At 45.6% G+C, this 14615-nt stretch overlaps 1 protein-coding gene across 4 annotated transcripts in view; it reads right to left on the bottom strand.

Moving 5' to 3' along the window:
- Nucleotides 1-14615, bottom strand: part of NOL4 (nucleolar protein 4) — a 399454-nt gene that overhangs the window by 21211 nt on the left and 363628 nt on the right. For all 4 annotated transcript variants that reach the window (XM_075584592.1, XM_075584591.1, XM_075584593.1 and 1 more), the window contains one exon: nucleotides 3781-3961. In XM_075584592.1, the coding sequence (XP_075440707.1) occupies nucleotides 3781-3961 (181 nt within the window). The remainder of the gene's footprint in view (nucleotides 1-3780; nucleotides 3962-14615) is intronic.

The following is a 14615-nucleotide window of genomic DNA, read 5'->3' as shown; positions in this document are numbered from 1 at the left end:
CTTGCTCTGAGGATCTTTTCCTTGCTGCGATATGCATGAAACTTTACTAGGATATCCCGGGCTCTCTTTGGATCAGTAGACTTTGGACCTGGAGCCCTAAGGGACCTATCAATTTCAATGTTGTCTGTACTAAGTTCAGGGACCAGCTCTATAAACAGGTCTTTTAAGTAGGCCTCGAGACTCAGGTAGGATTGTTTCAGGAACGTAACGTATGCGGAGGTTCTGTCTCCTGTTCCTATTTTCCTGCTCCTCTACTTGGTCTTTGAGATGTCTTATTTCGAATCCTAGATGATTCATGTCTTCTTCCATAGAGGCCTGCGAGCCCGCGACCTTTTCCACCTTATTCTCCAAACTCTCTGTGCACTCCGTCAGAGACTGCATTTCGGCTCTCACCTCTCTTAGGGCCGCGGTTAGATCTTCTTGGAAACCTCTCCGCATTCTAGCGAAGAGGTCCTCCATATATTCCCTATTCAGGGATCTGCACTCCATCCCTGGATCATGCGGCGGATCACCTACAAGGCCCTTCGGGGCGCACGCGGTGGCGCCGTCTTGTGAGGCCTCACTGAGGGGGGGCAGCTTCGGTTCCAGCGAGAAGTTAGATGAGACGCTCGGGGGGTTCTTTTTATTGATCTTGGGGTTCATCTCTGCAGTTTCCCCTGCACTTTGGTGTATTTAGAAGCTCCAACAGTTTGGTATTTTGCTTTTCTAGGTCCTTTATATCGCGGGGACCCAGGAGCTATCCTCTTCGGCTTCCATTTAGGCTGGCATCACCGGAAATCTCTGTTTTTGTGTATTTTTATTGTGTATATATATATCTTTAATTTTCTCCTCCTTTCCCTTTAAGGTTTGAAGGTGGCCATCTTGGTTTTTTGCTGGAAAGATGAAGGGGGGGGCACAGCAGTGCTCAAGCCAGCTGAGCCCTCCGTTTTGAGCCACCCCTACTCTCCCCCAGGTCCCTGCTCTGTGGCCCGGTATGTGAGTAGGCGAGAGTGTGGGCGAGTCGACGGGGGGAGGGGGGATGGACGAGCAATCTACCCGGTCCAACTCTCCCTCGGCAGACCTCCTCTCCAAAATGGCCGCCTCTCGTCTTCCCTCAGATTCAGGCACCCGGTCTCCACGTTACTTCTGGGTGGGTCCCGTTCTCCGCGCCCGAACCTGGATTGGGTGCGCCTCTGTGTCTGCCGATCCGCCCGGAGTCGGATCCGCAGCCTCTCTCACCCATGTCTCGCCGCTCCTTCGCGGGTCGACGCTATGATGATTTGGCGGGTCTGGCTCTCCTCCGCAGAGTAGAATCACTTACCCCTGCTTTCCGGGGCTCTTACTCTCCCGGGCAGGGTCACCACCTCTGCTCCGTCTTATCTCCCTTATAGGGGGGATTTTTTTTCTGTTTTATGTCCCTTTTTATCGGATGATTTATTTTAATGTGATGGAGCCTGATTTTCTTCCCCCCACTGTTCCCGGAAAATAGTTCTTCCCCATTGGAGAGGAATAACTCAGTTCAGAGGCAAATAATACCTGTCCTGTGCCTCCTGCTAGTCGTCTCCTCAGGGGGAGCAGGAAGCCAATGTGTGTCCAATGTAATCAGCGATGAGTGACAGGGGAAAAACAGCTCTGTAGCCACACAGGGCAAATCATTTAAAATGGCCTGTATTCCCGCAAAAATCAATATTTGTTTGTGTGTTCCACAATAAACACATTAGTAAGAATTCACATTGCTAATACAGTTCATTTGTGACAGATTGGGCCCGAGCTGTTTCACTCCCATCGCTGTCAATGTGCTACAAAGCCCTCCAGGTGTTAAAATAAGTTGGATTTATTACATGTTCAACACACTACTAGTTATACTGGCAGTAAGTTATGCGATGCATAAATTAAATACGTTGAAACGTATACATTAACTAATTGAGAAAATCGGTTATTACGTTTCTGTAAGGACACACACATTCCAACAGATATGGTACCCTTGTGGACGACACATTAATGATCACATTTTTTCTCCTAAATTATGACATATCTATCATCTCTTTCTGGACTCCACTACAATGGGGGCTAGGTACAGTATAAAGATTTTTTTTTTTAATTAATTGAAAGAGTGCGTTGCGTAAAAACATTTTCACCTAAATTAATTAGCTGCATAAGTCATTAGTCATGTTACACTTGGCACGTGTTTTCTTATTCTTTGTATGGTGTGGGTCATATGAATGCATTAAGAATTGTTTGCGTCTACCTGTGTTGGTCTTTCACGCAAGAAAATGTTGACGGACAATTTTGACCCATTTCTGGCGGACAAAATGAGTTTCTGCCTGAAGTTTAATATTACAGATCATTTACATATGTGTGCCAGAGACACCATCCAAACTCTGCCTGGAACGCCACCCGAGGAGCATCATTTTATTAACTGTGAAGAAACAGTAGCACCTGCCGCATAACACATTACAAATCTGTTTTATACATTGTGCGCATGACACGCTGAATACCACCTTCACCCATCCCCGCTACCCACAATAAACCGTGCACTTGAGGTTAAGCCCTTCATTGCCTTAGCGGCTTTGGTGTGCCGGTATCTCCTATGCATTTAAATGTCTCGTGTCATGTGGCTGTGGGAATTAAATGCATAGGAGATACCGGCACTCCATAACAGGCCTGTATCTCGGGAAGCAGGGGGTCCCCGGACCTCAAATCAATGCGGTTCTGCTCCGGAGACCCCCTGCTCATCTACACTAGTACTGTATTAATATTAAAGCATCGATCTTTGGCGAGATTTGCGCAGGGAGAAGCGGCTCTTTCTGTGCAGCTCTCTCTGCAGCTAAAACAAATTGCCAGATTTGGCCTTTTGAGAGAGGCGATCATCACGTCGGCGGTTACTCGCCCGTTTTTGGAATTTTGCTATCACGGGTAATTGAGGCTTTCTGAATACCGAGATAGCAGCACTCAAAAAACTGGCGGCATAACCGGCACAGCATTTTTCTTTTGAAGGCATACTGTATAGAATAGGCCCCTAAGTGTTTTCTTGCTATGGATTTAACTGAATTGCGTCTCCAGCACCCGGGACGCCCCCCCCCCTTTGTATTCACTGTCATTCACTGTTATGTTTTGAAAGAGTATTTAAAAAAAAAAATAGTTTGTCTGAATAATATCTGTGAACAGTCCTAAATTAGCCATTTAACTGCTGCAGTACATGTAATATAGTGAAGGCGTTCCTGGCAATAAAGGTGTTAGGCAAAATGTGCCCAATAAACACTTGTTACTTTCAATTCTATATCTTCAATCAAACAAATACAAATCTATATTCTTATACTAATTTAATAAGTTGTAGAATTCTCACTCAATGATTTTTATTAATATTTACGAGCAGAATTGTTTAGAAGACAATGCTCTAGTCCAGAAATTCCCAACTCCAGTCCTCAAGGGCCACTAACAGCGCAGGTTCTAAGAATACCCCTGCTTGAGCACAGGTGCTTCAGTCAAAATGATTGGGCCACCCTTGCTAACGAGAGGATAGCCTTAACCTACACTGTTGGAGGTCGTTGAGGACCGGAGTTGGGAACCTCTGCTCAAGTCTATACTGTACATAAACACCAGTACAATACAGGAATAAGAGCACCAGCGATAGAGACACATACAGTACTGTATAAACAAACAATGGAATAGTTTCTCTGAAGACTTTTCTTGTTTCAAACTCTAAACGAAATGCAGTAGCAATTATACATGTATAACACCCACACACCCACACACCCCTCTCCCCCCACCCCCCCCCCCAAAAACTCAAATGGAACTCACCACTGCTAGAAGTATCAGAGAGATTTAGTAGGCCTCCCCCAAGCCCTCGGTAACTATGGTAACTGTAGGTCCCATTTCCATTGATGTATAACACCTCTTGCGTGCTGGATACAGCAGATGTGGAGTAAGTGACCTGTGCCGTCTCTTGTTTACATTGTTTTTCAGCTGGAGCAGTTTCATCCTGAAAAGACAATGTGTCATTACAAGTGTTGACATCCATCAGTTCAATTCAATTTCATAGAGAATTGCTTTATATTCATCAGTTTCAAACAAACAAAGATGTTTTAATGTTTCCGACTCAAAAACATCAACAAGATTTGTTACGCACGAAAGGGACTTTTTAGAAAAATATCTTGCAGCAAATTAAATAACAGCACCCTCCTATACGGTAATTTGTATTGAAGGGCATGGACACAGATTCAAATGTATATTAACTTAAGTTATTAATGTACAGTAACTCTTCATTTAGTCTATCTGGTCAAGAGAACTTGAAATGCAGAGCACAAATTGATGAAAGCGAAAGACAAACTTGTAGTTTAGGGTCCAATATCACCAAGAAGTTAATATACACTGGCGACACACTTTATTCGAGCTTGGCTAGTCCCACGAATTCGGGTATACCCGGGTGTATTGAGGTTTGTGACTGTTTTCTGCCCGAGTGCATTGAGTTATTTTCCAAGCAGGGATTGAAGCATTTTATTCCCGCTGGCTGCAATACTGCACAGTATATATATATATATATACTGCATTACAATTCATGAATTTATGCCATCTGGTAGACACGCGAAGCATTGCAGCCTATTAAATCCTAATCATTATCATTTAACAGATCAGCCGCCCATCAGCCAGGCATGAACCCAGGCTGGGAAGGCAAATGCAACGGGGCTTGTCAGAGGTGAGGAGCGGCGCATTCCAGGTATCTGCCAGGTACATACTGGGTATTTGCTCGAATAAAGTGTGTCGGTGCAGTAGCAGCACAAACAATAATGCATTACAAATTGTTTTATACAAAATGTTTTGCTATTGCTTACATTGGTAAAACATTGTCAGAGCTGCTAACTGCCTGTAATGGACAACACTACCAATTCTATATAACCCATGGGGTTATAAGTAAATAGGAAATGCACTGCTCTTTACGATATCAGCAGGCACCGCCCCTTTGTCTCTTGATTGGACACAGGGTCAGGTGACCTACCTCCACCATTCAGGGCAAGTGCTTGAAGTGGGGGAAACCCATGATAACTCCTGGCAACCTGCCCTTAGCAGGGATTATACCAGGAGGATAGAACTATAGCCCCATTTCTTACCAGGGCTACATATAGATGGAGCAGGCCTAATTGCTCTCACTGATAATACAACACATCGTATTATAACGCAGAGTACCACAGATTTTACTTAGGATTCAATGGCAGTGATACCGTAGAATATCACAGAATATCCCACCATAACGTGCCAGCGGGTACAATAACATAATGTGCCAGCGGGTACCATAACACAACGTGCCAGCGGGTACCATAACATAACGTGCCAGCGGGTACAATAACATAACGTGCCAGCGGGTACAATAACATAACGGCCCAGCGGGTAACATAACACAACGTGCCAGCGGGTACAATAACATAACGTGCCAGCGGGTACCATAACACAACATGCCAGCGGGTACAATAACATAATGTGCCAGCGGGTACCATAACACAACGTGCCAGCGGGTACCATAACATAACGTGCCAGCGGGTACAATAACATAACGTGCCAGCGGGTACAATAACATAACGGCCCAGCGGGTAACATAACACAACGTGCCAGCGGGTACCATAACATAACGTGCCAGCGGGTACAATAACATAACGTGCCAACGGGTACAATAACATAACGTGCCAGCGGGTACAATAACATAACGTGCCAGCGGGTACAATAACATAACGTGCCAGCGGGTAAAATAACATAACGTGCCAGCGGGTACAATAACATAACGTGCCAGCGGGTACCATAACATAACGTGCCAGCGGGTAAAATAACATAACGTGCCAGCGGGTACCATAACATAACGTGCCAGCGGGTAACATAACATAACGTGCCAGCGGGTACAATAACATAACGTGCCAGCGGGTACCATAACATAACGTGCCAGGGGGTAAAATAACATAACGTGCCAGCGGGTACCATAACATAACGTGCCAGCGGGTACAATAACATAACGTGCCAGCGGGTACAATAACACAACGTGCCAGCGGGTACAATAACACAACGTGCCAGCGGGTACAATAACACAACGTGCCAGCGGGTACAATAACACAACGTGCCAGCGGGTACAATAACACAACGTGCCAGCGGGTACAATAACACAACGTGCCAGCGGGTACAATAACATAACGTGCCAGCGGGTACAATAACATAACGTGCCAGCGGGTACAATAACATAACGTGCCAGCGGGTACAATAACACAACGTGCCAGCGGGTACAATAACACAACGTGCCAGCGGGTACAATAACACAACGTGCCAGCGGGTACAATAACACAACGTGCCAGCGGGTACCATAACACAACGTGCCAGCGGGTACCATAACACAACGTGCCAGCGGGTACAATAACACAACGTGCCAGCGGGTACAATAACACAACGTGCCAGCGGGTACCATAACACAACGTGCCAGCGGGTACCATAACATAACGTGCCAGCGGGTACCATAACACAACGTGCCAGCGGGTACAATAACATAACGTGCCAGCGGGTACCATAACACAACGTGCCAGCGGGTACAATAACATAACGTGCCAGCGGGTACAATAACACAACGTGCCAGCGGGTACAATAACATAACGTGCCAGCGGGTACAATAACATAACGTGCCAGCGGGTACAATAACACAACGTGCCAGCGGGTACAATAACACAACGTGCCAGCGGGTACAATAACACAACGTGCCAGCGGGTACAATAACATAACGTGCCAGCGGGTACAATAACATAACGTGCCAGCGGGTACCATAACATAACGTGCCAGCGGGTACCATAACATAACGTGCCAGCGGGTACAATAACATAACGTGCCAGCGGGTACAATAACACAACGTGCCAGCGGGTACAATAACACAACGTGCCAGCGGGTAAAATAACATAACGTGCCAGCGGGTACAATAACATAACGTGCCAGCGGGTACAATAACATAACGTGCCAGCGGGTACAATAACATAACGTGCCAGCGGGTACAATAACATAACGTGCCAGTGGGTACAATAACATAACGTGCCAGCGGGTACATAACGTGCCAGCGGGTACTATAACATAACGTGCCAGCGGGTACCATAACATAACGTGCCAGCGGGTACAATAATATAACGTGCAAGCGGGTACAATAACACAACGTGCCGGCGGGTACAATAACACAACGTGCCGGCGGGTACAATAACACAACGTGCCGGCGGGTACAATAACACAACGTGCCGGCGGGTACAATAACACAACGTGCCGGCGGGTACAATAACACAACGTGCCGGCGGGTACAATAACACAACGTGCCGGCGGGTACAATAACACAACGTGCCGGCGGTTAAAATAACATAACGTGCCAGCGGGTACCATAACACAACGTGCCAGCGGGTACAATAACACAACGTACCAGCGGGTACCATAACATAACGTGCCAGCGGGTAAAATAACATAACGTACCAGCGGGTACCATAACATAACGTGCCAGCGGGTACAATAACAGAACGTGCCAGCCGTTAAAATAACATAACGTGCCAGCGGGTACCATAACAAAACGTGCCAGCGGGTACAATAACATAACGTGCCAGCGGGTAACATAACACAACGTGCCAGCGGGTAACATAACACAACGTGCCAGCGGGTAACATAACACAACGTGCCAGCGGGTAACATAACACAACGTGCCAGCGGGTACAATAACATAACGTGCCAGCGGGTACCATAACACAACGTGCCAGCGGGTACAATAACATAACGTGCCAGCGGGTACAATAACAAAACGTGCCAGCGGGTACCATAACACAACGTGCCAGCGGGTACCATAACACAACATGCCAGCGGGTACCATAACACAACGTGCCAGCGGGTACAATAACATAACGTGCCAGCGGGTACAATAACACAACGTGCCAGCGGGTACAATAACCTTTGCTACCTCTATAACAGAGGTGCTAAACTCCAGTCCTCATACCCCCTCCAACAGGTCAGGTTTTCAGGATATCCCAGCTTCAGTACAGGTGACTGAAGACTGAGCCTCTGATTGAGCCGCCTGTGCTGAAGCAGGGACTGATTGAGCCACTTGTACTGAAGTAGGGATATTCTGAAAACCTGGCCTGTTGGGGGGGCTTGAAGACTGTAGTTGAGCACCCCTGATCTATACACCAATAGCAAAGATGTAAACTTTAAAAGACCAAACTTAGTGCTATTTTAAAGTTTTGGAGTCCTAATGGAAACGTATTGACGTCTATCAGTGAAACGCTACTAAAGTTTATGAGACTGCGGGCAATAAAAGTCGTGAGACTGACCCTAATTTAGTGAGAATCACAGAAAATCATAAATAGTTGATTCTTAAAAGAAGGGGGGCAACGTTTCAGGACCTATTGTCCTTTCTTCTGGCCCATTCCCACGCATCTAAACGCAGTACTTCCCTTGCGTGTCCCTCCGCAGTAATCTCCAAGTTCAAAAGAGCAGCCACACTCAGTCTCTCTGGATCTGTTGTTCCCGAGTATGGATCACGTTGCCCACCTTCTTATAAGTATTGCTCCTTTTTGCAATTACCCTCTTTTTCAATTAGGCTATTTTTGCACGATATTCGGTGTTAAGTGATGTGTATCCTATTCACTCATTACTCCGTGGTGCTTTTTTTCATGTATACAGGTATATCTCTCTTTTATGTGTGTTAGCGATTTATTGTCACCTTGTATAAGGCTGCGTCCAGGGTTGCAGCAGCCGTGCGGAGGCGCGCTCAGGCTGAGGGAAAGCGGGTGCTTTCCCTGCCTTGGTTAGCGCGCCATCCAGGGGCGTGTCGGGGGGGCGGGCCAGTGACGTCACGGAGCTGGTTCACCCTCATTGGGCGAACCGCTCACGTGACCAGCCCTGCGCTCCCGTGAGTGCTTGAAACTAAATTTTTTCTGAGACCTACGCTTCCGGAAGCGTGCGCGAGCCCCTGCTAAAGCCGCTCTCATTGCAGCTGCAGGGGCTCACTGGTAAGTGTAAGCGCGCCTCAGCACGGGTCAGCGCCTAAGCACTGACCATGCCCGAGGCCTTAACGTGTAATTGTTTGTTACCTTCCATGACTGTGGTAGTAGGTTTTTTTACCCTATATGCGGTTTTCTACTGATATATAAAAATTGAATTATAGACAGTGCTTTGCAAGTAGTTTTCTTGTTTGTGTGCAGGTCACATTTATTGAAATACTGTAACTATATATAGGGTGTACAGGGACCCTTGGTGTTACCCGCACCTGATTCAGTGTTTGATAGCGTTTTTTGCATAGGTGGTGCTGGCTGTTTGTACTATATTGATAGTTGATATGTCTGTAATAGAAAAATCCCACATACTGTATGCTGCAAAGTCTGGAAGTGGGCCAAAGTAAAACAATTCAGAGATTGAAGAGATGATTTTTTAGAAATAATGTGATACTTTAAAATCAGATCCTGTTAGTGTCCTCTTAGCCAATATTTATATTTCATGAAGATTACACAATTGTTTTTCATGTAAAATTAATTTGCTTCCAGAGCTTTTGTTGACGACCCCATCTGGACAGGAGCCAGCAAGTTGAGTAGGTAATACATAAACCTAGACAATGCACTATATTTATCTAGGCTGCCATAAAATCATCATAAGGGTTAGAACTGGGGTGCGCAAACTTTTCCCCCTGTGCCTCCCTGTATGCTGTTCCCCCCCCCCCCCTGCTCGCGTCCTCCTCCCCCTTGCCTTGGCTCCAGCGTGAAATGACGCCACGGGGTCATGTGACGTCATGTTGCCATGGTGATGTCACGTGACACCGCGTCGTTGCCATGATGACGTGTAGCTGGAATCCAATGTAAGGGAAGTTACAGAGGCCTTGCGTGGTCCCTGGAATTTAACTTCAATGCCTTGGGGAAGAGCCCGGGGCTTCTGTAACTGCCATGCCCCCCCTGCAAAATCTTGCGCCCTCCACTTTGCGCACCTCTGGGTTAGAAAAGCCTTTGCTTTCTACAGCAGGTTTTAGCTCACCTCCCAAGCAGTGCAAGATGTTTGGAACACTTTCCTCTTTGTGAAAATTTGTTGCCAATGTCGCCAGCAGTTTGAGCTGTAAACTGTAACAATAGTCAAATGCTATTTTAGTAATATTAGGTTACATTATTGGTGCTGAGTAAGGCTGCGCTTAGGCCGCGCGTATAGTGCCCGCGACCGGAGACGGGACGGGTGACGTCACCCATCGCCGCTAGCGAAAGTTATATTTCACTTTGTGGCGGCGTCACGGGCGTACCGGCATTTGATTGGTTCAGGGGCTGTCACATGAGGCAACAGCCCTTGAAAAATCTAATATTTCCAGCTTCCAAAGTTCGCGACGTCGCATTGTCGCCGTCGTGCTTACTATAAGCGCACGCGCCGGCAATGTATTTGTTTTTGTGCGACGTCAGGCTGCGGTCGCGGGAAAATCAAATTGAGATGACTTCCAGCGATTGCGACCAAGCTTACTATACGCAACGGCTGCAATGCATTTGTTTTGACGCCGCGTCGCTGTCACTATAAGCCTTACACTGACTGAAGGATTGATTGAAACACAAAGGCGGTTATTTCATTAGGCACACAAGCAGGGGTCTGACAGATTTATAACAAGAGCACCAAACTCATTGCCAGGTTAGATAAGAATGTAGAATTATACCTTGTCACATGCTTTAAATATAGGAAAGAAAAAAATAGAAGGGAAACCCCTTTACTATTGTATTGTTGCTTTACTGGGGAATGAAAGATGCAAGGTTAGGGTGTAAAACAATGGAATATATTGTACAGTACATTTCTATAGCATACATTTGTTACAATAGTCACCATAGTTTCACATTGCCCTACTCAGTCTGAAAATATTTATGTTCTATTCTCTATTCTTATTTTTCCCTGTCTTGTCCTGATCATTACTGCGTAGTTTTCTATTTTGAAAAATGTGAAATTCCAAGAACTGTCTTCCATCTGAGCCCTAATCACTACAACTTTGAGAGTGCTGCAGCACTTACTGTATCTCTCAGCCGTCCAAAATACGCTATGTATGAATTCTATCATTACCAAGCCAGGGTGGGACTCCCAAAGGAAGGCAATCCATGAAACCCCACAAAATGAGGGCACTCACCGTCGTGTGCAAAAAATATAAAAATACACATTTTATTAATATACTGTACCTACACTGATGTGGACTTGCATTTTTGGAAGTAATGCTTTTTCCTTCCCGTCCCTTTCTCAAATGTATGAATTCTAGGAATTAATAATGAATTAAAGTTGTGAATATTGAGTGTACTCTGTTGTCGTTGAAAATAAAAAATGAGTACAGAGGATTGCACCATTAAATCACCAGACAAAGAAAAGGGACTATATTTAATTACAGTAAGTAGTTATCTGAACCAAGCCACACACCTGATATCACCCATGCAGCCTGCCATCTTTCCCCTGTAAATGGTGTTAACCTTCTGATTTAATACTGACTAACCTTATAACTCACCCCACAAGTTAAGCATCCCAACAGCCTGCACTCGTTGTTACTGTCCCATACTCAGCCACTCCTATCACCCACTGTGGCCAATCACTGCCATACAGCACTTATTCCCTCACCTACTGTCTCTGTAAGTCTCCCACCATACCTCTTAGATTGTAAGCTCTTCGGGGCAGGGATTTCCTTTCCTATTGTCTGATTTTGCTGCACTTATTGTATCATTTTAATTTCCTGTACTGTATTCTTTGTGAAGCGCTGAGTACACTTTTGGCGCTATATAAAAAAGACATACAATACAATACAATACAATACAATCTTCCTAATAAAAATAATGGTGTAATTTCATTGATCTTAATAAGAAGTGACAAGAAGACAGCCAGATGGTCATATCATGCAGCCCTAGAAATCACTAACTTATGTATCGGCTTTTTATTAAAACTTGTTACATACTGTACTCATGATGCAACAAAAATCCTAATCCATTTGCTCATCATGTCGCGCCTCGACCACTGCAACCCTGACTTAGTTGGCATTCCCCTCGTCCACCTGTCCCAACTCCAATCCATCCAAAATGCTGATGCCAGACTCATCTACCTCGCTCACTGCTCCATTCCTACTGCTTCACTATGCAAATGCATGTACCATCAGACTCTCCCCCCAGCTTTCAGGTGTTTAAAACCTCCCTGAAAACTCACCTTTTAAAGGAAGTCTACTTGCCTTACTTCTAACAACCCTATTTGGACTAGCTGTATGGCTCGACCAATCTCCACCCTTTGTTACATTACACCCCAAAAAACTTTAATTGCTTTAGCTGTCAGACTGGGCACACTTTATCATACAATAAGCAGCCAACTTTCTTTCATGGTCCCTCATTCCCTCTAGTTTGTAAGCCCTCATTACCTCTTTGTATCTGTTTGTCCATGTTTGTCCTCCCCTGTATGTAATTATTTATGTTTTTGTAATATACATAAGAAGGCCACTTGCTTTAACTCAGAAGGCAGAAAGATTGACTGTAGCATGTATGGGATGATTATTCATAAATAAATGTGAAAACGGCAGTAAAATATTTTTTAGCTCATTATCTGTGACAGTTTTCTATATATACAGATCTTTGGCCTCCAGTGTGGAATCAAGGGGGATAACTCCCACTCTTCCTGTAAGGCTCCTCTCTTAAGGCCACATCCATGCTGAGAACGGGCGATCGCTCGTGCGGCGCGATCAAACATGGTCTATGGGAACGTCCACAGTACGTGCGCGTCGGCGCGGCTGTTTTTTTCGTGAGACAAAGTTGTTTATCTTTGTCTCGTGATGGCCGGATCACGTGAGCGATTCGCCCAATGAGGGCGAACCAGCTCCGTGACCTCATCGGCCACGCCTCCAACACGCCTCCCTGTCGCGAGGATCTGTAGTCCACTGATCGCTCGGCTGACAGGCGCGTGTATGCGCAGGCCATGCACTTGGACTTGCACCTTGGACTCGGCCTAAGAGGCTAGCAATAGGCTGAAATATGTAGGTTACATTGAAAGCCAGCATAGAGTGTCACAAGAGGTCCCTGCCAGGAGTGCCATTGGGCCAAAATTGCTCCTCCACTCTTGTATCCGTAGGCTTCTATGGCACTTCCAGATGTTGACCTATTCAAAAAGTTGCTAACAATACTATTGACATATTAGTATGCTTAGTGACTTTTTCAGATGTTACTTAGTTGGTTGTAATGTACATTTTATTTTCCAATACCTCTCATTAATTCCTGATATCTGATGGGAACAACATTGCTTTAACTGCAACTTTCTTGCCTTTCCAGGTCCAAGCTGGTCATTTTAAATGTTTATGGACTGAATTAAAGATGGGCCAACAGCCCGGTAAAGGGTGTGTGTATGTATATACATACATACAGTATATACATATATACATACATATGTAGCCTAGTGCCCCTGACTATAGCCTTTCCACTGGTCTCAACACTATAAGTTCTAATAGGAGCAGGCGGTGTTGGGGTTAAACTCCTGCACAGGGCCTAGTCTGCAGTTGCAGCCTGGATAGCTACAATGTCCAGGGGCAGGCCTACTGGCAGTTTGGAGTGCATTGCCTGGGGAGGGTACTTATTGGGTCACATGCAGATGGTGTGATGCCTGTCAGTACCTGGACCTGCCCTGTTATGGGGCAGGGTTACAAGCCCCATCTCCACCAAATTGATACAGAAAAAACCCGAATATGAGCTCCAGGGGAACAAAAAAAAAACAATGAATGGTAAAATTAATATATAGGTATAATTAACGGAGCATGAACTGGGTTGGGGCGGTTGGTAGTGCAGCTGGATAGTCTACAATAATATGGGAAGGCAGGAAGAGACGTAAATAGGGATAATTTAGTAAGTACAAATGAGTATAAAACCTTGAGTGGGCTTGTGTGAGCCTCACAAGGATAAACTTCAAAGACTCATACCCTATATCTCCAATGTGTCCGGTGTGGAATAACCGCTACTCACTATATTTCACCGTCCTGCAACTAACTCCAGCTGATGCTGCTTGAATGAGGCTCACCTTGCTGCACAAATCCTCTGATATTCCCCCAAAGGCGTCTCTTCAATCAAACAGGAAAATAGAACAAAAAGTAGATTGAGGTGACTGCCGCTCCAAACAAAAAATGGGGAAACTCACCAGCCAAATAATGTTATTTGGCTGTTAGTTTGCACATTTTTTGTTTGGAGCAGCAGTCACCTCGATCTACTTTTTGTTCTACTCCACCAAATTATGTGTGTGTGTGTTCCCTCCCTCAGTGGAGTGGGAGTGATTCCCCTTTCCCCATCAGGGGGTGAGGGAGCTTCGGAGGGACTCTTGTGGCCTCAAGCCCCTGGGGTCTGCTCCAGGGAATGTGGAAGATGAATAAAGACCAGTTGTACCATCAAGAGTCTCAGTGTCTTGCTGAAGAGATAATCTGCCTGTGGGGATCAATCCTGCCTCAGCCAAAACCCTCATGGGATAGAGACGCTGCACTAAGATGAAAACCCTGGGGGGGTGGGGGGTTGGGCGGGCGGTGCTACACATACATACAGTATACAGAGACTATATGTTCTTAACAAAAATAAAAAATAAATCAGCCTATCTGCAAACTCCATGGAAAAAGATTTTCGGCAAGAAAAATGTGATATCTGGCA

The sequence above is a fragment of the Ascaphus truei genome, chromosome 2, assembly GCF_040206685.1.
Source record: "Ascaphus truei isolate aAscTru1 chromosome 2, aAscTru1.hap1, whole genome shotgun sequence".
NCBI lineage: Eukaryota > Metazoa > Chordata > Amphibia > Anura > Ascaphidae > Ascaphus > Ascaphus truei.
Note: the sequence above shows the minus strand (reverse complement) of the source record. Positions and strands in the feature narration are given on the sequence as shown.